Raw genomic sequence first — 26,484 nt, 5'->3', positions numbered from 1 at the left:
CCTTTAATTCCTTAACCAGAAGCAGGACAGCACAGGGGAGGAGACAGGCCTTTGGAACACTCATTTGCACGCACACACACACACACGCACGTTCTCCGAGCCTCAGTGCCCCTCGTCTGGGGCTTACACGAGGGGCTGCACGACCATGGTCAGCACAGGGCCTGGCACACAGGAGCCCTAGAGAATTAGCAGCACGGTGATTACTCTCCGGAGGCCTGGAGACGCCAGGACTTCTGCCTGGTTAACAGGTGACCTCCCGCGACTCGGCCTGGTGTGGACGGGGCCAGGCTGGGCTGTGGGCAGCTCAGTGTCCCCTGTTTAGTCATGGCCCAGGGCCAAGTACGGCAGCTGGGCTGCGGCTCCTCCTCTCTTCCTGCTTTCTCCCTGCTCCTCCCCCTGCCTGGAGAGGCACGAAAAGCTGCTTGCAAGCAAACTCTTGGCCTAGCCCGGGGCAGAAATGGCTGCATGTGGCCGAGGGCTCTGCAGGGCCGTGGGCACCTCTCCCCGCCCGGCTTGGAGACGAGCTCACTCCCACGCCAGGGGACGTCTGAAACCGGAGTACGATGCGGTGGTAATAGGAGCAGGTAAAGTGGGCTGGGCCGGAGCTGAGGGGCCGAAGGGCAGCCCCGCTCAGAAGCCCCTCGCGTCCCTCTACTCTGGCACAAGCTGGCCAGGAGTTGGGATGAGAGCAGGTGCTGGTGTGGAAAGCGCACCTGTCTGCGGGCAGATGCCAGGGTTCTGGGGTTGGCTTTGCTGTCGACTCACTGTGTGGCCTGGGGCAGATTCTTGCCCTCTCCGGGCTTGGGTCTTCCCATCTAGAATGACCAGGGAGGACTAGGTGAGTTAAGGGGTTTCCATGTATCTCCTGTGAAATTAGCTAGTTGCCACCATATTCTTGGAAAGCATATGGTACGTAAGGTTTGGAAGGAAAGAGCCCTGGGACAACAGACGTGTGAAATCCAGCTGCCCCAAGTGCCCTGAGTTCTGGTCACCACCACCTGACCACTGAGACTCCCCCCCACCGCCCCAGCCGAGGACACTGCAGTTGTTCCATAAAGGGGAGCATAAAGGAAAAAATAGAAATGAGTCCCAGAGATCCTCCTGCCTATGCGCAGAGGGTGACAGCCCCTGTTGCCTTGCCTGCCTGGGTACGTGGGAGACCTGCTGCAGGGACCCTGCTATGCTTTGCTGAGCCCCAGGCTGCAGGGCACCTGATTCCACCGCGAGTGTGTGAGGCTGCGGGCCAGGACCAGGCTGCCTTTCCTCGGGGCCTTCCACTCACACTCACACAGAGCCCCCAATTTCAGCTTCTGACATTATTTCCAACTGGGTTTATACAGAGCAACCGTGACAGGCCTGGAAGGACATGCTCGTCACACAGCTTTAAAGCTGTGTGCGTCCCTGTTGGGGCATTTCTTCATTTTTACCCCTACAAAGAGCAGCCGTGTGCTGGCAAATGTTTACCAGTCACCTCTCCAGGGAAAATGTGTGCATATATATCCATACGTAAGTTTATTATAAATATGGAAGTAAAAGAAGTGTAGCACACAGTTTTGCAGGTAAAAAATACAATACCCTAAATTCCAGGTAGCCAATCCATTCTCACCAAGTACATGTGACTTTTGCCAAACTCAGTAACCAACCTGTGGTTGCAATTTGACAAATGAAAATAGTTCTGAAAGGAATGTTGTTTGATATTTGTATTTACTTTAAACAGCAGAAAGAAAGTGAAAGATTTGTCTGAACTTCACTCCTTCCTCAACGATGGGAATGACTTTGCTCAATCAGATAATGTTTTTCGAACACTGGAAGAACAGTTCCTCGATTTTTTGCACCATTTCACAACGTAACAGCTACAGACACAACTGCCGTTAAGTTTAATCTACATTATTAGCAGGTTCTCCATCACTTTCTTAAGTCTGACAACCAAAAACATAATAACTCAAGCCCTGGTGTGTAATGTTTGCAGATTTCCATAGTGTGAATACTCCCACTGTGGCCTTTTTCAAAGTTACCAATATGATGTCACCAAAGGTGAATTTGGGAGAGAGATGCAGCCAAGGATCATCATGTAGCATGGCCCCTGAATGGGTCTATAGAGGGAAGTAACCGTGAAAGCATAGCCAACCGTTAAAGCAAAGTAAAACAATTAGGAAGTGACAAGCTTTGAGTGTTTATTACCTTTGTTTTTAACATAATTATTTCATTGTAAGTTGATGTAATTTAATTTTTTACCAGGGGCTGCGTTTGGCAACTATCTCACCAACTTCCAGGGCTGGGGGACTCCTGCTCCAGCCCCCACTGACTGGGCTCAGGAAATGGAAGTGCCTCCCACCTTTCCTGCCCTTGGTGACAGCCCAGCCCTGCTGTCTCTTGGCAGAGAGGGTTGATCGGAGGTCCCCAGATACTTGGGTGAATTGCCACAAGTGTGTGAGTCTCAGGCCTGAGTTTTTCTTTGACATTGCTTCTCTAATTGCTGGTTTGAAGGCATTTCCAGCCTGAGTGAGGAACACAGTGGCATCTTCTAAGATAAAGATTATCTCTGCTCCGTGAAGTCACACTGGTAACCTGGGAGCCCCCTTAAAGAGGACCCTGATTTAGTCATTTGACTAAATTTGCCTAAGAATGACCCAAGGAACTTGTTAAAATGCAGTTCCTGGGCCCCCTACCTGTTGATTAGGATTCTGAGGAAGTCAGCACATCTAACCAACACTTGGAATGGATCTGATGGAGGCATCTGCAGCCCACACATTCAAGAACCCACGTTCAGACAGCTTCTCTCCAGAGCTGCCCCGTGCCTGCTGCATAAGGAACCCTGCAGTCTGGCCTGGAGATAAGCTGAGCCCGAGCCCACCCCTTAAGACTCCTTCAAGGGGAAAGGAGAGGTCACCAGAAGCCGCAGGAAGGCTCAGCCAGGACTGGGGGTGGGGGAGTGGGGGAGGGCAGAGGAACTTGGGCTGTTGGATCCTCGACCTTTGCCCTTTGAGGTCTGTTTGTGCATTTGTGGGCTTACATGTGATGATTGAACTGGACCTTGTTGTCTGGAAGCCTTTATTAGTTTTCCAAGATTTATGATCAGCACTAATGAAAAGGCAGCTACGTTTTATTGTCTGCTAAGGGACAGGCGCTTTACATGCATTACTGCTTATCCTCCCTTCAACGCTGCAGGTCCGGCAGGCCCTCTGTTTTTACACGTGAGGAAGACAGCAGAAGCCAGGATGAGCCCAGGACAGTCTGCCTTTAATTTGTCATGTGTATTTGAGAGCAGGGCTTTCCAAATTTCAGGTTGCAATCCATGCATTCATGATTCCCTTTCGTCATATTTTTTAAACTTTCTTAAGAAAATTATCAAAAACATATTAAAAATAGTACTATATCAATCAGCATTTTTAAATGAAATATAATCAAGTAGATCATCACATGCTTATCACATGATTTAATATTAGTTCCTGAAACTTTTGTTTCTGTGAAATACATTTATTTGGAGGGGGGTGGTGTCAGGTCACAGAGTAAAATGCATTTCTTCCTCAGATCATGGTCAAAGAGGTTTAAAAAACTCCGTTTCAGAGATTCCTTTAATGGATGATAAATTGGCTCAATGACCTCGAAAATTCTGGGGGTCTCTATGTGGAAAGTGTAAAACAAAACCAGTTCAGCCATGAGAAATCCATCATGTGGGTCATTGCTGCCTCCTATTTGGGGATGTTTGTCAATTTAAGGGCTGAGCCTTTTATTAGAGTCAACGCTGGGTTCAGGTTGGCGCTCAGAGAACATAGTTATCTTCTGGCATCTTTGAAGACTCAGAGTGACTTCCTACCACCAAAGAGAAGCGTGTGCCATGTGTCCCGGGGGAGGCCTGGCCCCCCTCCCTGAAAGCAACCAGGGCCTGTTCTCTGCCCATCGAGGACTTCTCCAGCTGCCGCATTTTATTCTGAGACTAAGGAAAGGGCAGGCCCCAACCCCAGGGCCCCATGTGCTTGGCCTGTGGGTCTGAGACCACCTGCATCAGAATGACCAGGGAGCTTCTGTGAAGTGCGTCCTGGTCCATGCCCCCAACCTGCTGAGTAGATTCTGGGAAGGGGTTGGGGAATCGGTGTTTACCCGAGTTCTCCTGTGATCCTGAAGCTTCTCAGAGCTGGAGAGGCACTTGCTGGCAGTGGGCTTGGTGTGGAACATGGGATCCCAAGCCAAGTTTCAGGGCTCCTACCCCAGGGGCAGCCTGCCTAAAATTTTTGGAGAGAAACTTTATAATAGACAAATCTGCCCAGTCAGCTGGCACCCCTGAAGCGCGCCGAGCTCCTCTAGCGCACGTCAAAGCCGTATGTGTTTCATTGATTTTGAGCTTTTCCTGTTTTATTTGGGGAACGCTGGGAATTGACAGAGACGCCCCTTCTGGGGCACTGTTGTGAGCCACACTTGGGCACAACAAGCCGTGCCTGGCGGCAGCTGTCCACAGGACCAGCACTCACCCGGACGGCTGGTGATTCCATGCCAGCCACGGACATCCGGCATCGCCGTACAGCCTCGCCTCCCCCTCTTCCCTGCAAGTCAACTGTCACACTCCCTCTGACAGTCACCCGCTCATCCCCAAGTGCCAGAAGCCCAGCAGTGCGAGGCTTCGTGGGATAGTTTTCATCCAATGACTGTGGATTTCTCCCTGTCCACACTCCAGCATGAGCCACTGGCCAAGCCAGGGTGACAGGACTCTTTTCAGTTCAGGGCAAGAACCAGGGTTTTCTGACTCCCCAAAGACTGGTGTCTTACAGCATCGAGCTAGATGCTGTTCCAACATCGAGGTACAGGTGAGGGGGTCCCCCAACTTCTGCTACCTCTCCAGGATCTTCATGGGCATGGGGACGGGGTGGGTGGCCACACTCCTCAAGGAATGTGTCTGTCTGCCCGCTGACCACTGTCGCTTTCCTGCCCCCTCCTCCGTCTCGTTGCAGGACACAACGGGCTGGTGGCTGTGAGTCCCTCCCACTCTGCCCCTCTTCATTGGTCCCTGGGTGTGTGGCCCTCAGCAGGAGTGTAAGGAAGCCAGCAGGATGAAGGCCGAGGGGGAGAAGGAAAGGCCGGCTGGTCCTCGCGCCCTGGTGCTGACCAGCGGCTGGCTCGAATGGACATCTTCAGTTGCTAAGGAGGATATCAGGGGCTCCCTTGTTCTCCTCTCCTTAATGCTCATAGGTTTCCCTCATGACCTTTCAAAAGCGAGGTGATAAACAGCTGGGAAAGTGTGTAATGGGCATAGCCTGGGAGGCAGGTTGGAGCCTGGAGGGTCAGGTAACGGGGGCTGGGGGACCTTTGGCTCCAGATGGTGGGCTGTCCTTGTGTACAGACCCCGTGTTCCCCAGCTAGGTTTAGGCCAGGTACCAACCTGGGGAACACAGCAGCTATACACGGTCCAAAGTGTGCCCTGGAGACAGCGAGGAAGCCGACCTAGCAGAGGAAGCAGGGCCCTGCCCCAGCACAGGTGGCTTCTGGGTCCCAAGCTGAGCCAGGCCAGGGTTACCCTAAGGCTGTGCTTCTCAGACCGGAGTCCATGTACCCCTAGGAGGCCACAGTGTGTGCTGGAGGGGTTCAGGCCACAAGCCTAACATGCAGCATCTTCCTGAAGCAGCGGCCGCTCTAGAATATCAATGCAGGGGGCTCAGCAACATGGAGAGCCAGGAGACCTGTGTTAAATCTTAAGACTTTCCCTGACATAGCAGTTTTACTTGAACATTTCACAGGGGACATTATTTAACTCAACCGATCAGTAACTTAAAACATTGATTTTGTATTAATACCAACGTGGGTTTGTCCCCAGCTCTGCCACTTTCCATTTGAGAAGGTTAAGGCGAGTCAGTTTATCTCTCTGAGCCATGGTAAAATGAGAATTAAAATGCCCACCCTCACCGAATTGAGGTGAAGGGAATAGATGATGTGCCCCAAGGACCCGGCTCATAGAGCCTTACACAAATGGTGAGCATGGGGACACCGTGGGGCGTCCCAGGATAAGAGGTATAGGAAGAACTTACTCTAGGACATGCACTTCGGTTGGCTGATTTGGGGAGAGCCTAAGGAAGTAGGGGTTGGCTCTAGATTGGATACTGTCAGAGTGGGGGCAGCCCTGTGAGCAGGCATCTCAGTAACCGTGTGTGCGGGGAGGGGAGAGCAGTCACGGTGCACACGTAGCGTCACTCACCTTGGCCGAGAGAGGGGGCATTTGGTAGTTTGTGGTGGCCCAGTAGACCCTGTCTCGTTTGTGCTTAGACACAATTGTGAAGTGGGCTTGCTCTGTCCCATTTTGTCGTGGTCTAGATTATCCCTGTCTGCGGTCATCACTGTGAGATTGTTCACGTCTAATGGGAGAAACAGGGCTTACCTCTGAGGGCCAGGCCACCTTCTGAACGTCATGTTGGGCTGCTCTTTTCTCCTTTCTCGTTAGGATGTGTCAGGAGTGTAGATCCTGGGTCCAGACCGCCCGGGTTCAGTTCCTGACACCTCTACTCATCAGTTCCGTGATCCTGAGCTATTAGCCTCACTGAGCCTCGGTTTCCTCCTCCGTGAAATGGGGAGAATCACGGTGCCGACCTCTAGGGTGGATCATATGAGATGATGCTCGCACAGTGTCTGGCACGTTGTAGTCGCCAAGCGAACTTTCTAAGAAGTCTGCCTTCAGCGCTACACCATCCCTGTTGTCACCTTGGGGGTGGTAGCTGTCTTGGTGTGAGGACCAGCATTTTAGGTCTGTAGACTCAGGACTAGTTCGGTTCAACAAATATTTATTGATTTTCCACTAAGTGCTAGAGAAAAATTAATCCCCCCCTGCATCATTTGTTCCCCAAAATAAGGCTGTGCTGTAATCATGGCTTCATTGATTGGACACGTCCCATGTGCAAGGGACCCCGTGTAAGCCCCTTCTAGGGACCAGCTCAGAGAATTCTCACAGCGGCCCCATGAAGCAGTCAAAGTGGGTGTTATTATCATCAGCCCCATTTTTGCACATGAGGAAACTGAGGCTGGATGGATTAGGTACTGAGGCTGCCCCAGCAGAAAAGAGAAAGGGGAGTGGAACCTGGGCGGTCTGGCTCAGCACTCACAAGGCCAGTTCACTGTGCTGCCTGCCTCAGACCAGTGAGGAGAGCAAGCCTTGCCACCCCACCTCCCCAGGAGATGAGCAAGAGTTCACAGAGGCACCGGACCTTGCAGGAGGGAAGGTCACCTCGGGCTGGGAAGTGGAGGGGCAGGGGCAATCATGTCAGGTCTTAGAGAACATCGGGGGGAGGGGGGGGTAAAAATTTATGGGTGGCAGAGGGAAGGGCATCTCAGAGGCAGGTGCAGCTTGAGCCAGCCCTGTGGGGAGGACCCTGAGACTGCGGGTCAGCCCCCAGGGGTAAAGGGAGGGCCCTGTGTGCCCCGCCCCAGGCGGCATACCTGCAGAGACTGGGGGTGAACACGGCAGTCTTCGAGCGACGCCACGTGATCGGGGGTGCAGCTGTCACAGAGGAAATGATCCCAGGTGAGCCATGGAGGTGGGTGAGGGGCGTGGGGGGGACCACTGGCGACCCCCGGTTACTGTCTTCATCCGATTCATTTTCAGGGTTTAAGTTCTCCCGAGCATCCTACCTCCTCAGCCTGCTACGACCGCAGATTTACGCCGACCTGGAGCTGAAGGTAGAGCGTGTGTGTTTGTGTGTGTGTGTGTGTGTGTGTGTGTGTGTGTGTGTCCACCTGCTCCATGGCTTGGGGGCTGGGGAAGTGGGCAGTTGCTATTCTTCCCTCCGAGGATGTGTCTATCTCCCATGGTCTCCGTGGTGCCTGCCCACAAATGGGCTTTGTCTGGCCCACCCAGTGTCTTAAAGATCAGGAAATTTCATACACAAATCAAACCTCTCGAAGAACAAGCTTTGTCAACATCAGGCCCATGTTCCTACATGCTGTACCGGCTGGCCCTTTACATGGATTCGGTCCCAGCTCTGCTTTGTCACATCACTTCCCGGGGTCTGTCCAGCCCCCATAGGAAACCTGCTAGGACCCTTGGGCATCTGAGTTTGCGAAGCTGCCTTAGGACCTGAGCTGATTTCTGCCCTCATTACACATGAGAGCCTGTCACCGTCCTCGGCAGCTTGAGCAGGAAGTCGGACTCGGGGACTTTCACCTCTCTGGGCTCCTGGGCCATTTTGAGGGCATCCTGAGAACTCACAGTCTGCCTCTGTCAACTCCTCTTAGCCTCACCTTGGTCCACAGTCTTGCCCCCCGCTCTTTCAGATTCCTTCACCCGCTCACTGCCTCTTTGACAAACTTGGTCATGCATTCCGGGAGCCCACTTAGCTTACCTGCTCGGTGCCTCTGTCACCCACCACTTGGAGAAAAGTTCCCCTGTGCCATCTGTATATGACGCTGACGGCACTTCAGCACCAACTTTGCCCTAAATTTTAAATTAATAAGACATCAATCCACTGCCACCCATTAAAGAAATTATTCTTTGAGCCCCTAAGAGAGACACAGAGAGAGAGCACACACCTGTCACCAGCCAGGACTGGATGAAACCCTGCCAAGGCCTGGGAATGGGTCTGTGGACTTCAGTCCAAACCAGACGATAGCTGAAGGCAATTTTCAGACACACCAATTATGCAGAGTGGCAAGTGTGAGGGGAGGGGTGGGGGTAGACCCTCCTTTTGAAAAATCTAATTTATGAAAGCTGAGGATCACAGAACAGAAATTTTCACATAATTATTCTCTTTATTTTTTAAAAAAAGTTACTCATTTGAAAATGGTATTCTCATAGGGTTCCTTTAACTAGCAGCTCCCAAGTGAATTGAGTATATCCTTTGACCTCTGATCTTGGGCTGCATTAATAGGAGAACGGTGCTCAGATCAAGGGGGGAAGCAGTCTGGCTGCATGATGCACAGAACTAATCCCATCCGGAGTGCGGGGTACCTTATTTTAACAGGACGTTGACAACTCAGAAGATACCTATAGGAGGGCAACTCTTCCTCTTTCTAGGAATATTCTGTTTCCAAAACAATAAGAAAGAGCATTTATTTTACCAGTGTCACATCTTGGGCTACGAGCTTTCATGCTCTGTCAATTGGTCCTCGTCTGTGAGACAAGAGCAGGTAGTGTCCCCATTTTATGATAAGGGAACCGAGATTCAGGGGGGTTAAGTTCACACACTAGGAAGTGACCAAGAGCTTGAGCCAGGTCTAACTGACTCCTCCTCCTTGTTCTGTGAGGTGCCGCCGCCGTGGGCACCTTGATAGCCACCCAGCTCAGCCTCGTGCACCTCCAGGCACTTTGCCGATGACAGTGGACCAGGTCACAGGCATAAGCTCTTCCAGCAGCTCCGGCCTCGGTAGAGCACGGGACTGAGATTGCAGACTCCGGAACCTAACTGGTCGGTTTTGAATCCCTGCTCTGCTGTTACCAGCTGTATGACTTAGCCTGGTGGTGCCTCATCTTCCTCATCTGTAAGATGGAGATGTAATAGTACCTGCCTCATAAGGCTGTTGTAGTGGTTGGTGTTTGCTAATCATTAGTGCAGTGCCTGGGGCATGGTCAGTGCTTGACAACTGTCAGCTAGTATTACTGGGTTGGCCAAAAAGTTCATTCGATTTTTCCGTAAGATGTTACGGAAAAATCCTAGCGGACTTTTTGGCCCACCCAATATTACACCCATTTGTCAGTTGAGAAAACTGAGGCTCCAGAAGGACCTGTGGCCTGCTACTTCCTATCAGACCTTCCCACTGTGGGCTTGTACCCGATTAGACTGAGCTCTACTTGAGCCAGAGGATGACTCCGCCAACCTGCTTGGGGCCTCACTGGGCCTGTTTTCCAAGTCTCAATTTCCCCAGCTGTCGATGAGATCATCTCCCAGTTCTATCCACCTGGATAGTAAGCTTGCTTTTACAGTGGCCCCACAGTGAGTCGTGGGATCCAGACAAGGAGGGCAGAGCTTTTGCCCTGGGTGTATGTGGCGGAGGGGAGGGGGTGTCTTTCATCTTGTATCAGCCAGCAGCTGCCTTCCCCAACTCTCCCTGGACCAGCCTTGACCTCATTCAAGTGGCACCCCCTTGTCCTCCCTCCCGCCCTGCACTCACCTTCTGGCTCCCGACCCCATCCCTTTGCTCCTGCTTTCCTCGGAAATCTCTCTAAGGCAAGGCTCTCAAACTTTCAGGTCCCTCAGAACAATCTGGGCAACCGGTGGGAAAGTGGTTCTTGCTCAGAGGAACTAAGGGTGATTCTGTGGGACTGTGGTGGGCCCAGGAGCCAATGATTCTGAAGCAGGAGGACCCCAGAGCACAACTCTGAGACCCACACCCCTTAAATCTCCCATTTCTCTGGTCCCTAATACACGGCTTGTCCCTTCCAGCAATTTCCAGCCAGCATGGCTGTAGATGCTGAGAAATCCCATGGGTAAATCAGAAGCGTTTTGTTTTTTACAAGAGGGAAACTGTGTGATCTGAGCACATCTAACGGGGATAATCTAACGGTGGTTTAACAGCCCCTTCTTATTCTGACACCACATCATCAAAACCATCAAGAATAACAACGGCTCCCTTTATGAGAGAAAGTCCTGGAATCAGATAAATAAATTAATCCTGTTCAACTATTGAGACTTGAAACAACCCTTGGGATCCTCTTGGGTCCCTTTTCCGGTGGACGGAGGTTATTGATTCATTCATTAAGCAAATGCTTCTGAGCACCTGCCCTGTGCCAGGCCCTGGGAGAGGCGTGTGGGGAGACAGTGGTGAGGGAAGCGGGCAAGGCTTCTGCTCTTAGTGAGAGGACTTCAGGGAGAAGTAAGTGCCACCTAAAGAAAGGAAAATAAAGCAATGTGACAGTGAGGAACTGGAGGTCCAGCCTGGACTGGGGACCAGGAAAACCTCCCTGAAGGGGTGACGTTTGAGCTAGCATTCGAATGCCAAGAAGTCACCAGCCCTGTGGCCATCTGAGCAGAAAGCGTTGCAGTCAGAGGGAAGTGAAGGTGGACAGGCCCAAGGGGAAGGAAGGTCATGTGGCCAGAGCAGACAGTGTCCGGCGGAGAGGCAGCAGATGGTGTGAGAGAGAGAGGGGCAGGGGCCAGAGGAGACAGGGCCTCGCGCGCTGTAAGGAAGGGCCTGCGCTTTATCCTGAGCGCAGGGGGCAGACAGCAGAGGTGTTAAATCGAGAAGTGGAGTGATGGGATTTATGACTTTATGAAAGGTCATACCACCTGCTGGATGGTGTGGATTGTGGTGGAAGCAGCCGTGGTCGCAGGGCGGTGCCTCACGAGGTGGTGGCTCAGGCTGAGTCAGGGCGGGGGGGATGTGGACCAGGTCTGGAGGCTGAGCTGTGAGACTTGGTGACGGATGGGATGCCAAGGGTGAGAGACACAGAGGAACTAACGACGCCACCTGGGTAGTAAAGAGTTCACTGTATCAAGAAGAACCAAGCTGGAAGTTCCTCCAGTTTGGAATCAAAGGCATTCCCCATCTTAGTGTTAGAAAGGATCCTGCGGGTCTCCCAGCCTGCCCCTACCAACGCTCAGACTCACCTCCACAGAATGCTCAACCGTGGAGATCCTGCCATCTGGAACACCTGTGGTTTGGGGAAGCTTCTGCTGTAATTATTGGAAAGATCTCTTTTGGTTTCCTCGTGTTTTTCTAAAACTTCTGCTCACAGATCTCATTTCGGGGGCAGGGGATGGGGGTGGGGAACTTGCTACTCAGGTGACATTTGAGCAAAGACCTCAAAGAGGTGAGGGAGCAGACCAAGTATCTGGGGAAAGAAGTCTCTAAACGCCAAATTCGTCAAGTTGCACACATTAAATACATACAGCTCTTTGTATGTCAATTATACCTCAATAAAGTGGTTTAAGAAAAAAGAAGTCTCTAGCGGGAGCAGTAAGTCTTATTTGTGGAGGTAGCACAGGCCCTTTTTGTTTTATCTCCACCTTCTTTGAAGAAGTAAATGTACTCTTGGAAAGTTCTGTGTGCTAGTCAAATATTTGTAAATCAAATCATATTTTCAACGCATCAAGGGAACTTCCATTTAAAGTGACCCTGGAGTAAATGAGTCTGCAAAGTAAATAAGTTGTTTCTGATGTGAATGATTTATCCACCTTGTAAATACGGATTTTCACATGACCGTGGCTTTCTTGTGTCTTTCTCAGTTTTAATTATTTATTTCTGAAATGGGGGCATTTCAAGACTAGCCCTGAGAGCCAGGGCTTTGGAGTCACAGGGGTGTGGTTTCGAAACCAGGATCCACCTCCCCATGTGACCTTGGACAAGTTATGTCACTTCTCTGAGCCTCTGCTGTTGCATTTGTACAATGAGGATGATATACTTACAGAGCTGTTGTGATGTAACCATTGTAAACCCTAGTACAGTCCCTGGCACTGGGTGGGGTGGCGTGGTATGGTCTGCCATAGGGTGCCTGCGCAAGAGGGCTTTTTATACACTTGTATCAAAATGGGAACCAGGACCACAGGCCTTGGGAACCTGCATGCAGGTACCTAAGTGGTCACACAAACACAATCAGAGAAGGGTCATGGGCAGATCGCTTCAAATGTTACCTGTGCTATCTGTGTTCTGCAGAAACACGGGCTGAGGCTTCATCTTCGAAACCCCCACTCATTCACACCTATGCTGGAAGAGGGCACAGCGGGCAAGGTGCCCAGGTCCCTTCTGCTGGGCACAGACATGGCAGAAAACCAGAAGCAGATTGCCCAGTTCTCACGGAAGGATGCCCAGGTAGGGAAGATGACCAGAGACTGATCTCCTCCATCTCAGCCCAGTGGCTGCTCTTGAAAAAAAATGGGCTTGGTTGGAGTTGTCCTAGAGCAGGTTGTCAAAGGCCACAAGGGCGTGGACAGGCCACCTCATCCGCCCTAGGAGGGCTCCAGTCTGTGCCAGCCTTTGATCTTGGGCACTGCAGAGAGAAGGGGTGGAGGACAGTGGTTAAGACCAGTGAGCACTGGAGACCCTCAAACCTGTGTGTGTTCAGCCTGAGGCCACTGTTCAGGTGGCCTCCGCCTGAACTTCAGAAGGGAGTCCGCTGATGTGTCCTTATGCTCTATGTGCTTTCTACCTCTCCTGCTTTCGGACAGAATTCCAAGTGCTCATCAATATTAAAGCACATGAAGGCCAAAAAGAAGAAGGGGAGATCAGAGACAGTTAAGGATAGAACACAGCGGATCAGGAATTTAGGACAAGAGCATCGTAATAAATATTCATTTATTTTGGCATCATCCCCTGGCAGCCCAAGGCAAGCATGTGTCCATGACGGCGAGCAGGTCTGGTGAAAGGGAGCGCACACATCTGATGGAGAAGGCACATTTCTTTTCCTAGGATTGCACTGTGAGGAATTTGCTGGGTAGCTTCGTCTAGATGAGTCGTTGAATGTAACGGGCCCGGTGCGATTGGTTTTACAGATATAAAAAGATTCTTTGAATGGCCATTTTTTGTACCAAGCCTAGATACAAGCTGAAGGCATAGCATTAACTCATATCTTGGTGGAAACATTTTTATAAGAAGAACCTGGGTTAACCAATCCACGTGTGTTGCTTTTTGTTGTGTTAATCTAGTATTGGGTAAAACCGAGAAAACCACAGACACAGCATCTCTCTTCAGCCAGTGGTTTCCAAACACTGGCTGATGATCAAGTCAACCAAAAAAAGTGCTTTTCGAGTGATTCTTTTGTGCAGTGAGTTGGGGTCCGCTGCCTACACCCTCTCTTCCAAGTCCTGCTTGTCTCAGATGCACTAGAGAGGATTCAGGACAAGGCCAGGTCCCTGGGCCTATAGAGCAGTGGCCTTGGCCGTGTGTGGCCGTGGCCCTGTGTGCTGGTGACCACAGGAGCAGGAGGCAGAGGCCACATCCCACTGTGGAAAGTAAGGAGCTGAATTCTGGTTTTGGCTTTGCACGTTGTCACATTAAAGACCTGCTGCAGAGAAAGCTGTTTACCTTCATTTTAATCAAGATTCTCCAATGTACTTCAACACAGAGCTTTTCTTTATGTAACAGTTGTTGAAGTTCCATGGGTATATCCATGAGTCTAGATGAACCAAAAATTAAAAGCTCTCGGCTGAGAATTAAGATAGGGCCTCAGGTAGCACGGGTGTCCATCCTTGCTCCTGTTGCCCATCCAGGGAAGGGGGTGTGGGGGTCATAACCAGGCTGTCGAAATGTATCCTGTTACGGGAGGTTGTGGGGTGAAGGGATGCAAGTTTCTGTCCCTGCTGATGACAAGAGGATGTGGGAGATTTGCAGCCCTGGAAGGAACAGTCAGCGTGCTGGAATACAGGCAGAGACATCTTACTTTTATCAGTAAGATATAGAAAGACAGGACAGAGAGGAGAAACTTTTAAGTGGTTTTTGGTTTATCACAGAGACCGCTTCCTAGGATACTTGAGGTTTCCATGGCTGACGACTGGTCTTGGCCCGCATCAACCCCCTTGTCCCTGCCACTACATGGTGGCCCTCCTACTACCCAGGCTCTCTCTGACCTCCCCTAGTGTTGACATCAGCGCACAGACCTAGAACTGGGAGTAACCCAGCACAGCCAGGCTGAGCCACGCTGGGCGTGAGGCCTGAGGAATCAAGGCTCAGCTGGGGGGCAGCAGGCCACATGGGGCAGCTGGAGGGCCAAGCATGCGGACAGTGTCTTTGTGGGATTCTAGCCAATGGGGCCTTGACTCGGAGCTCTGTTCCAGGCCTTTCCCAAATATGAAGCCTTCATGAATCGCTTGGCGTTAGCCATTGACCCTCTGCTGGACGCAGCCCCGGTGGACATGGAGGCCTTCCAGCGGGGCTCCCTGCTGCAGAGGCTCAAGTCGCTCTCCACCCTCAAGCCCCTGTTGCAGGCGGGTAAGTCCAAGGGCAGGCATCTGGGCATGATGAGCGCCTTCATGTGACTGAGCCCATTTTCTCCACAATTGGACGTAACCCTGAACCTCCAAGGTAGCCTGCCAACTGCCATCGATTAATAGGGGCCACCTGGAGCACTTGAAGTGACAAAGTTTTAGGATGGCGTGCTCTAAAAATACAGCCTGAGCCAAAGGCTTATGTGCAAGTAGTTCATTTTGAAAGGGGATCCCAGGGAAAGGAGGAGAAACGGGAAAGAGGGAGAGTCGATACCAGGGTGCGTTACTGAGCTGGCCACCACTGTGGCTGATGAGGTCCTTCTCAGAGGTCCCTCCCTCTGAGAAGCCTTAGGAAATGCACATGAGGACATGCCCAAGGAAGAAAGGGGAAACATTTACGCATTGGGTTCTGTCCCCCAGTGGTCAGAGGTTGCCCCCTGGGGTATTAACTCCCACATGAGGCATTAACTTCTGGGTTGTGCATCCATGGGTGCCAAGCGGGTTCCCGTGGGTGTCCTGTCGTGGTGCCAGAGAAGCCCCAGGGAAGAAATGAAGAGGCGCATCTTCAGGTCTGAGGCGGGATGCTGTCAGGTTGCACTGTGTGAAGCTGACCAGAGCCTGCACGGACCTCGTCACCATAGGCATGGCTGGAATGAGAGATGGGGCCAAGAGAGTTTGAAGAGATGCCCCCATACAAGAAGGATGCTAGGTTATTGGGCTCAGCAAGAAAAATATCTGTGATGAATTAGTGATGTCTGCCGTGGGTATGAGAATGGAAGTTTCACCAAACCTGCTATTATTTTCTACCACTCCTCTAGGGTACAAAAACCACTTTAGCTTCTATAGTCTAGATAACTACTGCATCAGTTAGCTGTGGTCACAAAATTGCTGCATAACAGACTACAAAATTCCAGTGGCATATAAAAATAAACATTTATTTCTCAAGTGTCTGCATGGTTCAGCTGATCCCAGCTGGGCTGAGCTGATCTGGTCTGGTCTCATGCATGTGTCTGTGGCTGGGGCAGCTCTGTTCCGGGTGCCTCTAATCCTCTTCTTGGAAGCCACAGGTTAGTCCAGGCGTGGCCTTCTTATGTCAATGACAGAAGCACAGAGGGCAAGCCCCAATGTGCAGGCCAGTTTCAAGCCTCTGACTGCATCACATCAGTAAACATTCCACTGGCCAAGCAAATCATTTGAGCCCAGAATCAAGGGGCAGGGTGGTCAACTTAGCTAGGGAGGGAAGCAGTGCAGAGTTACATGGCAAAGTGTGTGGACACGGGGAGGAGTGAAGGGTCAGAGCCAGTAGAATCTACCAAAGATGCCAAAAGTAGACATCGCCTCCCAGATTACCAGTCCAAGGAGCGTCATACAATAAACATTCATGTAGTAAATATTTATCGAGCATCTGCTATGTGCCAGGCACCAAGCTGGGCACTGGGGCTACAATGCCTAGGGTTCATGACCTCTGCCTTCAAGGTCCTAGTGCCCAGTTACTCTCGGAGATAGTTTGAATCAGTATCAGAGGAATGGATTAGCCAAGCTGCTGCTTCCCAGGGTGCAGCCTTATAGAACTCAAAGTAGGGGAATAAGATACAAATTAAAAATTGCCCAAAAATAATTCTAACAGGTAAAATGTATTAAGTGCCTATGGAAATGCTTTAGAAATGCTCTACATACCTCGTTTAATCCTCACAATAGCTGTTAGGGGTACAGAATATTTTGTACTCCCATTTTATAGGTAAAGAAACAGGTGCAGAGACATTATGGATCCGAGTGTTCCCTTCTTGCCTGTCTCAGTTTACATTTTATGGATCTCCTCCTTTAGGTCGCATCCTGGGAGCCCAGCTGCCCCAGTATTACCAGGTCCTCACAGCTCCAGCTGTCAAGGTGAGGGGCTCCCCAGCCTCAGGCTGGACCTCGCAGTGAGGGGGCCTCTGCTCCTGAGGTAAGCCCTTCTCCTGGCTGTCTTGCTGTCCCAGGTGCTGGATCAGTGGTTTGAGTCTGAGCCTCTAAAAGCTACTCTAGCAACGGATGCTGTGATTGGAGCCATGACAAGTCCCTACATTCCGGGGAGTGGGTGAGTGTGGCAGGTGAGGTGGGGCAGCAGGCGTGAGCAGATTCCCCCAGGAGAGCGATAACTATCGTTCCTTGAGCTCACCCAGTGAGCCAGGCAGGAGCCAAGCACTTCACGCAGGATTCATTTAAGCCTCAAAGCAACATCTGAGAGCCGTGGTTCAGAGGAGGGAAGTATCCCTCCCAAAGTCACACAGCTAGTAAGTGGCAGAGCTGATTTCCAGCCCAAGTTGTCTGACCTCCCCCCAACCCCAGCCCGAGTCTTTCTTCTTAGCCACTACCCCCTACTGCTTCAGTAGAAACACCTCTGTCCTGCTTCCTGTGATATCTCAACATGAGTATCTTCTTCCCTATCATCTATCTATCTATCATCTATCTATCTATCTACCTATCATCTACCTACCTATCTATCTATCTATCTACCTATCTACCTACCTATCTATCTATCTACCTATCTACCTATCATCTCTTCCCTTCCCACAAAGCCCTGTTGCCTGTCCCTCTCCCGCAGATCCTTTCCCTGGCTTCCAGGACTCGCACACACACAGATACCCTCACGTGGATGGGAAGCTGCCTTTCTCCTTGTGAGCGGGGGGTGTGCTGACAGCCTCATCCAAGAGGGGGCAGTCAGACACAGTGAAGTGTGTAGTTGCGGTATGATTTAATGAGCCCCTATAGGAGCAGGAATGGAGGGGTGTGTGTGTGTGTGTGTATGTTGTGTGTGTGTTTTGTGTGTGTGTTGTGTGTGCGTGTTGTATGTGCGTGTGTGTTGTGTGTGTTGTGCGTGTGTTGTGTGTGTGTTTTGTGTGTGCGTGTTGTGTGTTTGTGTGTGTTGTGTGTTTTGTGTGTGTTGTGTGTGTTGTGTGTTTGTGTGTTTTGTATGTGTGTTGTGTGTGTTGTGCATGTGTTGTGTATGTTGTGTTGTATGTGTGTGTGTGTGTGTGTGTGTGTGTTGGGATAGACGATGCTGCCGAGTCTTGGGCCATTTCCAGTGCACCACCAGAAGATGCAGCTAGAAGCTGTCAGTGTGGCTTATCTCTGAAGGGCTAAGAGCACACTTTGGAAGTGGTTTTTCAGCACACACTAAGCCAGCCCCAAATTCCCCAGGGCCATGGAAAAGTGGGAGTTGGCAGCAGTTGCAACATCTTGGCCAAGATCAACCAGCCAATTTAGATTTTCCAGCTGGGGCCTCTGGTCCTTTTCTCTGTGGGTGTTCAGGAGGCTTAGCTACTGCCCAGTTTGTGAAATGGGCCTTTAAGTCATTTGTTTTTTCATTAATTCTTTCAATAAATATCGGTGGAGCACTTGCCTGGGGACTAGGTCCGGGGACACGGTAGTGAATGGGGTTGAAATCCTTATGGGGGAGGTAGACACAGAGCAAGGAGTGGAATGGAGAGATGTGGGCACTGTGATGGTGGGGCAACGTGGTCCAGGCTCAGAGAAGCCCCCCATGAAGAAGAGATGTTTCATCTGAGACTCTAAGGACAGGAGGAATTAGCCAAATAAAAGAAGAGGGAGGAAGGGGCTTCTAGATTCCGGAACAGCATGTGCAAATGTAGGAGCTGCAAGTGGATTATATGATCTATTCAAGGCACTGAGAGGTTTGGCTTAATAGGAGTGCGGGGTGTGGGGGGAGTGTAGGGAGGGACGAGGCTGACGAGCAGGCAGGAGCCCTGAAGGCCAGTTTTGGAGACTGGCCATCGCCCTCAGAGCACCGACAAGCCAGTGAAGCCTTGAAAAGAGCTGAGTGACAGGAGCATAGCTGAGTTTTGAGACTGGGCTCCAGGTTTCTACGTGGAGAAAGGTCTACAGGGAAGAACGAGTGGGAGAAGGTGGTCCAATTAGGAGGACGTTACTGCAGCAACTTAAGAAAGAGAAGAGAGTGGCCTGGACCCGGGAGGAAGCAGCAGGGAGTGGGGCCTTGGAAAGTTCCTTGGGAGGCACTCGACGATGTAGGTGGTGAGGGCCTAGTAGGAGGCAAGACTGACACCCAGTTTTCTGTTGGAAACTGAAGGTGCCATTCACTGGGATGGAGAAGACTGATGGAGAAACAGGTCGGGGAGTGGGGACAAGGGGATGGGTTTAAGATGCCTGCCCAAAGCCACGCCAGTGGAGATATCTGTGCGTAGCTGGGCGTACAGGCTGGCGCTCAGGAGAGAGCTGGAGAGGCGGGTTTGGGCATCGCTGCCACATTGTTGGAACCAAAGCTCTGCCCCCAGACGTTTACAGGGGGAGAGGATGCAGAATGGGAAGCGAAGGGCTCTTGCAAGAGTCTCGAGCTCATTTAAAGGATAGTCGGACAGGGCTGGATGGGGGCAGGGAGGGGCTGAAGATACAGGACGGGAAGGACTCTCTGCACCTAGAGCTCTGAGGAGATTAAACCCCACCTCCAGCCACTGATTCTGATGATCTGTCCTCAGGTATGTGTTACTCCATCACGTGATGGGGGGTCTGGAGGGGATGCGGGGGGCCTGGGGCTACGTCCAGGGTGGCATGGGTGCCCTCTCCGACGCCATCGCAAGCTCAGCCACCGCACACGGAGCAAGTGTCTTCACTGAAAAGGTGAACAGCCCCTCTACCCAACCCCAATTTTTGGCAAGGATCTTAGAATAGAACAAAGTCTCGGATTTGGAGGGTCCCTCATTTTACTGATGGACAAGGCTGGGCTCAGACACAGTGGCCGGGGTTGAGGAGGCGTGAGTGCCTAGGAGCAACATGGACAGCGGAAATCCTCCATGACTCAACCTGCATTTCCCTGCCCGGGGATCCTGGGGGCTCCTTCCCGTGGCTTTAGACAGTGGCTAAGGTGCAGGTGAGCAGTGGAGGGCGCGTTCAAGGAGTCGTGCTGCAAGACGGCTCGGAGGTGAGGAGCAAAGTGGTGCTGTCCAACGCGTCGCCACAGATCACCTTCCTGAAGCTGACGCCACAGGTGAGGCTGGGGGTGGAGGTGAGATGTCTGCCTGGGGTTGGAATGTGGAGGGATCAAGGGGACCAGGGCTGCATCAGGGTGGGAGATGCGAGTGCCAAGTCTCTCCGCATGTGGGGAAATCTGTCTTCTCTCCTTACCTAACGGACAGGGAGCAAAGAGCAAAGAAGCCTCACAGGTGAGGGGAAAGGTCCGGGGAGGTGAGGTGACCGAGGCCAGGCAGTTGGCAATTGGCAGAGCCAGAGCTAGAACTCAGGTCTGACTTTCAACCCAGAGTTACTTCTACAGCTTTCCTACTATCCTGAATTCTCCCCTCTAACCAGCTCTAATTCCACTGTTTGTGTCAGTGATCTGTTGCCACATGAATGTTGCATAACAACCACACAGCTTCTGGGCATATAACAAGAAATACGGATTTAGCACACAGTGCGGGAGAAATCAGTTGATCTTGGCTGAGTTCAAGTGATCTGGGCTAACTCATGCAATCCTCCAGCAGCTGCGGGTCACTAGCGGGCCCTGCTGATGGCTGTGGCTAATCCAGCGATCTCTGTCAGAATGTCCAGGATGACGCAGCTCTGCCCCATGTGTCTCTCATCCCCCGGCACGGTAGTCCAGATCTGGCGAAAGGCAAAATTGAGCAAACTCAATCACGCAAGTGCTTCTGTTTGTATCCTATTTGCTAACATTAGCTTTGTCTCATGGCCAAGCTCAGTCACAGTGGGAGGGCAATAAAAAGGGGTGTGCATACAAGGAGGGTTGGGGACTTGGGGCAGTTTTTGCAATTGATCACACCTTCCCTGTCCCCCAAAGATATAATAATATGCGTATGAGCATGGAGCTCCCAGCGATTTGGGGATTATTCTTGGGGACAAGGCACCACTTTTTCTGAGTGACTCCACTAATCAAATTCAGCAAACATCAGTTCAAAAGCATCTTGAGACAATTTTGAGATCATCAAGACTTCCAAGAGCTTACAGACCAGAGGTGAAAGACGCTGCAGCCCACGGGCCATATCCGTAGCAGGAGCTGGTGTGGGCCGTTTACAGCCAGGACGCTGGCAGACTGCAAAGGAAGAAGTGGTTAGCGCTGAGCGGGAGGGATCCAGGAGGACTTCACAGAGGAAGTGGTTTGGCCGAGCTCTGAGGGAGGGAGAGGGTCTCCAGCAGTAGAGGTTGAGGGACCAGTCTGAGCAAAGGAGTAAAGCAGCCCCCTTGGGGCCTTGGCCACCCCCAGGGTAGAACCTTCTTCTTTCAGGAGTGGCTTCCTGAGGAGTTTGTGGAGAGAATCTCCCAGCTGGACACCCAGTCGCCTGTTACCAAGATCAATGGTAAGAGGCACACCAGATTATAGAGCTGTTTCTTTTGAGGTTATCTGAGTGAGAAATCTCCATGTCTGGGAAAGACTGACCTGCATCATCATTATCCCCTGCCCCACAGCCTGCCCCCCAGTTTGAAGGTGAAACACTTTTTCATACTTTTTCTTTCCAGACCACCATGTGGGTGAGCAGGTGATGGGTAGAGATAGAGGACCCTGGGGGGCTGGACACAGGCCTTTGGGCCCTGACCCTCCTCTTTGGTCCCTCAGTGGCTGTCGACAGGCTGCCTGACTTCCTGGCGGCCCCCAATGCTCCCAGGGGCCAGCCGCTGCCCCATCACCAGTGCTCCATCCACCTCAACTGTGAGGACACCCTCCTTCTCCATCGGGCTTTTGAAGACGCCATGGATGGCCTGGCTTCCCACAGGTGGGGGCCCTGGAGACACTTGAGCCCCTGGTTAGAGCACAGGAGGTGTGGTGGGACGGCAGGGACCACTGCTCATTCACCGCCCTGGCCTGGGAGGGACCAGAGAGCCCGGAGCCTGCAGGTCTGGCCAGGGACAGGGGCCTGGAGATGAGGGAGCTCCCCGTGGGTGGTCTGGACTGTCCTGGTGGTCACCGAGCCCGTGCAGGCAAACACCACCATGACCTTACAGAGATCATCGGCCCGGCCCCGGCATCCTCCCATCTCAGGCCTTCATTTTGTCCCGTCATCTCAAGAGTGGCTCCCCAGCCCCTTACCTCGGGCAGGTGCTGCTCTGCAGGCCCCACCCTCTCTCCTCCCCGTGTCGCAAGCAGACCTATGATTGAGCTTTGCATCCCTTCCTCGCTGGACCCCACACTGGCTCCCCCCGGCTGCCACGTCATCTCCCTCTTCACTCAGTACACGCCCTACACACTGGCTGCAGGCAAGGCCTGGGACGAGCAGGAGAGAAACGCTCACGCAGACAGAGGTAAGGAGGGCTAGACCACCCTGGCTCCACAGTGACAGCTGGCCGAGCGTCCCGAATGGCCTCCTCTCCTCCTGACTGCCCCGTTCAGGATTAACACCTGCAAGTTCTGTGCCAAGGAGAGAGGAGTACGCAGGGAAACCTAAATCAACACAGTGAGTAACTGCTGGGGTCAGGCCCTGGGCGAAGAAAGCCAAAAAGACACAGTTCTTGCCCTCAGGTTGCTCACAGACCAGCGGGGGAGACTAATAAACCAATCTCACAGTACAACGGACTGTGGGAACCAAAGGAGGAAGCTGTGAGCCAGACAGACAGGAGAGCTTTCCAAAGGAAGGGACATTTGAGCTGGGTTTTAAAGGATGAATAGGAGTCGACCAGGCAGCAAAGTGCATTCCAAGCAAAAGAAATAACTTGAGCAGAGCAATGAGGTGAAGAAATGTTTGCATGTTCAAGGGGAGACAAGTGTTTAGGGTTGGAGTAAAAAGGTGGAAAAGAGTGGGAGGCTCGACTAGCCTGACACCCATAGGCCTCTGTAATGAATTGTTTATTTGCCTGTGGACTGTTTTTGTTTTTTTGCTTATTGAGGTATAATTTGCATACGAAGAAATATCCATTTTAGGTGTAGAGTTTAATGAATTTAGTAAATATGCCGAGCTGTATACTCGTAACGCCTCTTCTTTCTCCTAACACCATGTCGTTTCCCTGTGTTTGGCACCCAGTGTGTGATTGCATTGAGGCCTATGCCCCTGGCTTCAAGCGCTCCGTGGTGGGCAGAGACATCCTCACACCCCCTGACTTGGAGAGAGTCTTTGGGCTTCCTGGGGGGGTGAGTACAGGACCGGGGTCTCTCGTCACACTCTCCCTGTACCCCGACTCCCTGGCATGCCCGCTCGGCTTTATCTTGTCCCTCCACACCCAGCCTTCAGCAGGAAGAGAGGACAGAGGCAGAGACGACAGCAGAGAGGGGACAGAGACACGGTCAGATTTAGGCAGTGAGGGAGGAGTGAGGGGAGGCAGCACCCGCTGAGCAGGTCACCAGGACTGCGGCCCTTCTGCCTGGATGTCCATGTCAGCCCCTCCCATCTGCCTCTCTTCAGAGGGACCTCCCCTCCCCCAGGCGTCATGTGCTCACACTTCTGTTATCAAAAACTCACTGAGCCTGGAGGCAGGGGGATGGGGCAGGAGGCCAGGTCAAATACAGCAGTGACTAGCTTCGTGTGGCTATTGAGCCCTTAAATGTGGCCAGGCCAAAATGAGATGTGCTTCGAGTATAAAGTGCACCCCAGATTGCAAAGACCGAGTACAGAAAAATGTAGTATGTCTCATCAATAATTTTAATACCAACCACGTGTTGAAATGATAATACTTTGGATCTATTGGGTTAAATTAAATATATCATTTAATTGGGTTAAATTAAATATATTATTAACATTAATTTCACCAGTTTCCTTTTAAGTGTTAATGTGGCTACTGGAGAATCTAAAATTACATGTGTGGCTCCCGTTATATATTTACTGGACAGCGCTGGGCCGGATAGAGAGTGAGGGAGGCCAGGCAGTGGAAAGGGAAGGGAAAGGGTGGAGGCGGAAGGCTTGGGCAGGTGGATTGAGAAGTCTTGATAAATGTGCATGCAGAGGACGGGTGTAGGGGACGTAAAGGGTCCACCTGAAGGCCAAGGAGGGGGAGGTGACACCATCCACGGAGGCAGGGAAGACGGGACAGGAGCCGACTCGAGGGAAGAGGACGAGCTCAGTTTGGGACACGTTGATGGGGCAGGTGAAGGCCATCCCCACGGTGATGTCCAGCAGATGTTGGTCTTCTTGTCCAGACCTGCCCCGCAGGTGTGCCCTTCCCCTTCCCCCACACCTCCTCCCTCCTCGGCTGGTCTGACCCAGGCCAGTGGGGCGGAACCGCGCTCAGCTCCCAGTATCCATCTGCCATTTACTGTGACCTTGGAACCCCAGGGCACAAGCTCAGCTGGGTGTCTTGGCCAAAGAAACATGTGCCAGCAGTCAAAATAAATCAACTTCCTCTGTTTTTCAAACAGAGTGAGGGGGATTCATAGTCCACAGCAACATCTTTAAAATTTCCGTTTTCTTTCCCATTCAGTTTCCTTACCCTCTGAAGATGCCCCCTACCCTTCTTCCTTCTTGAAAAATGCCTCTAGGAAACTTCACCCCCAGCCCTAGGACTTGTGCCTATTCTCTCTCTTCCCCTCCTCATTCTGCATCACAAGAGCCCGAGAAAACATCCTGGAAGGAGAAGAACCTTCCTTGGAGAACAGGGGAGGGGAATGGGTGGAGACTATAACACTCCTATGTTAACGACTGTGGCCCTGCCTCCTGCAGAATATATTCCACTGCGCCATGGCCCTGGACCAGCTGTACTTTGCCCGCCCTGTGCCCCTGCACTCCAGCTACCGCTGCCCTGTCCGGGGCCTGTATCTCTGTGGAAGTGGGGCCCATCCTGGTGAGTGACCCTCGGTCCCACTACCCTGTGCGGGCGTCGAGGGCTGGCAGAGGCTTGCAGACAGGGGAGCAGGGTAAACAAGAGCGGAGGTGAGAGGGAGGGAACTCCCAGGAGAACAAGCCATCACCCACGTTGAGAATTCTCCGGCCACAACCCTCGGGTTAGCTCGCCCCCTCCCCACGAGGCCCGGGGATACGTCCCAGTGGAGGCATCTCTCCAAGTTCCCACAGTGGGTTGTGTAAGACCCACGCCTCTAAATTCCCCATCCATATTTGAGGCCAGTAAGGATTGGCAAAGTTCAGTTTCTCAGTTTGAAAATTCTTCCCTGCTCCCCTCCCAGGCCTACTGACCCCACGGAAGCTCATCTCATATAGATGCTTCCTCTGAGCTATGTGGGCCCTGGCCTCCCAGACAGGGTCCATACTTCCATGACTTCCTCTCGAATCCTTAATCCCTCATTCTAGTTTCACGTGCTGGGAGTCTCGCCATCTGGCCCATTGGCTCTCAGGCTTGGGGGGCAGAGGGAGGGGGCCACTTGCTTGGACCAGGCACCTGGCCCTTCCTGCACTGATGTAGGGGAGTCCAGGATCTGTCTTAATAATCATCCCAGGTGGTTCTGATACCCACGGCCCCAGCATCACCCTTTAGGCGTCCCTGCTCTGCTTTGTGGCTGGTGCCTCAGCAAGTCCCGTGGGGGGGCGGAGGGGTGGGAGGGGGGTGAGCACAGCTTTGTTTCATGGGAGACTCCCTTCCAGGAGGAGGTGTCATGGGAGCCGCTGGACGCAATGCAGCCCACGTGGTCTTTAGGGACCTCAGGAGCATGTGACCCCAAACCAACTCTGACCCAGGAAGATGAATTCACCCTTGAGATGTTAAGTCTCCATTGGGTCAGCTTCCCAGGATATGGCTTGAGGCAGGCAAGTCCTCAAGGCTCAAGCCACTACTCTAGAGAAAACATACAAGTTACATTGGGTCCTAGTTAACCTTGCATCTATGGCTTCTTGAATGAACTGGTTTTGTTTTATATCGATAGTTTGCATTTTTCTGTGTGTTAGTACAATAGGTAATATGTAATAACCGGATGGGATAAACTTGTCTGGGATACTCAGTAATCTCACAACATCAGCTCCAAACAGTCCGTCTGATCAACAAGCATCCTCTCCACACTGTTGGGCCCCCTCTACCAGCTGATTGAAGGACTGCCCTGGGGAGGCCCAGTCTACTGCCGTCACATTTCTGGCAAACTGTATAAGAAAGGACACAATTCCCCAGTGCCCTACAAAGTCACCCACAGGGGCCTTGGCCTGAGCAGTGCATGCCTCTCAGGCTGTCAAAACCGCCAGAGTCAGAGTGAGTGTGAGGTGGGTGTAGCTGAGGGCCATCTGGGGACCCACATTCCCAGTTCTGGAGATTCAACCTCTTACTTCCCATGAGCGAGCCATACCTGTCACATCACTAAAATCTTTCCACATAAACCTATGTTATTCTGAAGTGAGTTGTGTTGTCACTCTTGATCAGAAAGTGTCACACAAATGTCCCCGTGGTAATCCAGCTTCTTCCATCCCAGCAGCCAAGGCCGTGGTCCAGAGCCCCCATCAGCAGAGGAGGTGCAGCGTTCCCTGGGGCATCACCTCCCTCCTTTTCCTGGGCAAATTTATACAGACTAACAAATACCTGCCTTATTACTTAACCTCGATAAACCCAGATTTGTCATCTGTAATAGAGTTGTTTTAAAGATCAGATAAGACAATAGATCATGGTTTAGTCCACTATCTGGCAAAAGATAAGCATTTGGTACACGGTGGTGGTCTTGCTGCTAATATTGTTGGTGGAGATATTATTGTCATTTCTGGATTCTGCAGAAAACAGTCTTTTTGACATCCTTTTTTTAACAAGGCACCAGATTGAAACCAGCCCACTA

The 26,484-nt window shown here is 51.8% G+C and overlaps 1 protein-coding gene across 1 annotated transcript; it reads left to right on the top strand.

Moving 5' to 3' along the window:
• The first annotated feature begins 279 nt into the window (after positions 1–279).
• On the top strand, positions 280–26,054 carry PYROXD2 (pyridine nucleotide-disulphide oxidoreductase domain 2). Its single transcript, XM_068548327.1, has 16 exons — positions 280–584; positions 4,947–4,966; positions 7,408–7,501; positions 7,583–7,656; positions 12,565–12,720; positions 14,682–14,835; positions 16,657–16,718; positions 16,811–16,908; positions 19,325–19,466; positions 19,699–19,833; positions 21,085–21,157; positions 21,415–21,571; positions 21,943–22,097; positions 22,814–22,920; positions 24,443–24,563; positions 25,319–26,054. The coding sequence occupies exons 1-16, from the start codon at positions 458–460 to the stop codon at positions 25,387–25,389; spliced, it is 1,746 nt and encodes a 581-aa protein (XP_068404428.1). The 5' UTR covers positions 280–457; the 3' UTR covers positions 25,390–26,054.
• The last annotated feature ends 430 nt before the right edge of the window (positions 26,055–26,484 follow it).

This window comes from Eschrichtius robustus, chromosome 7, assembly GCF_028021215.1.
Source record: "Eschrichtius robustus isolate mEscRob2 chromosome 7, mEscRob2.pri, whole genome shotgun sequence".
In the NCBI taxonomy this organism is placed as follows: domain Eukaryota; kingdom Metazoa; phylum Chordata; class Mammalia; order Artiodactyla; family Eschrichtiidae; genus Eschrichtius; species Eschrichtius robustus.
The sequence above is the reverse complement of the archived record's forward strand: the minus strand, read 5'-3'. Positions and strand labels throughout refer to the sequence as shown.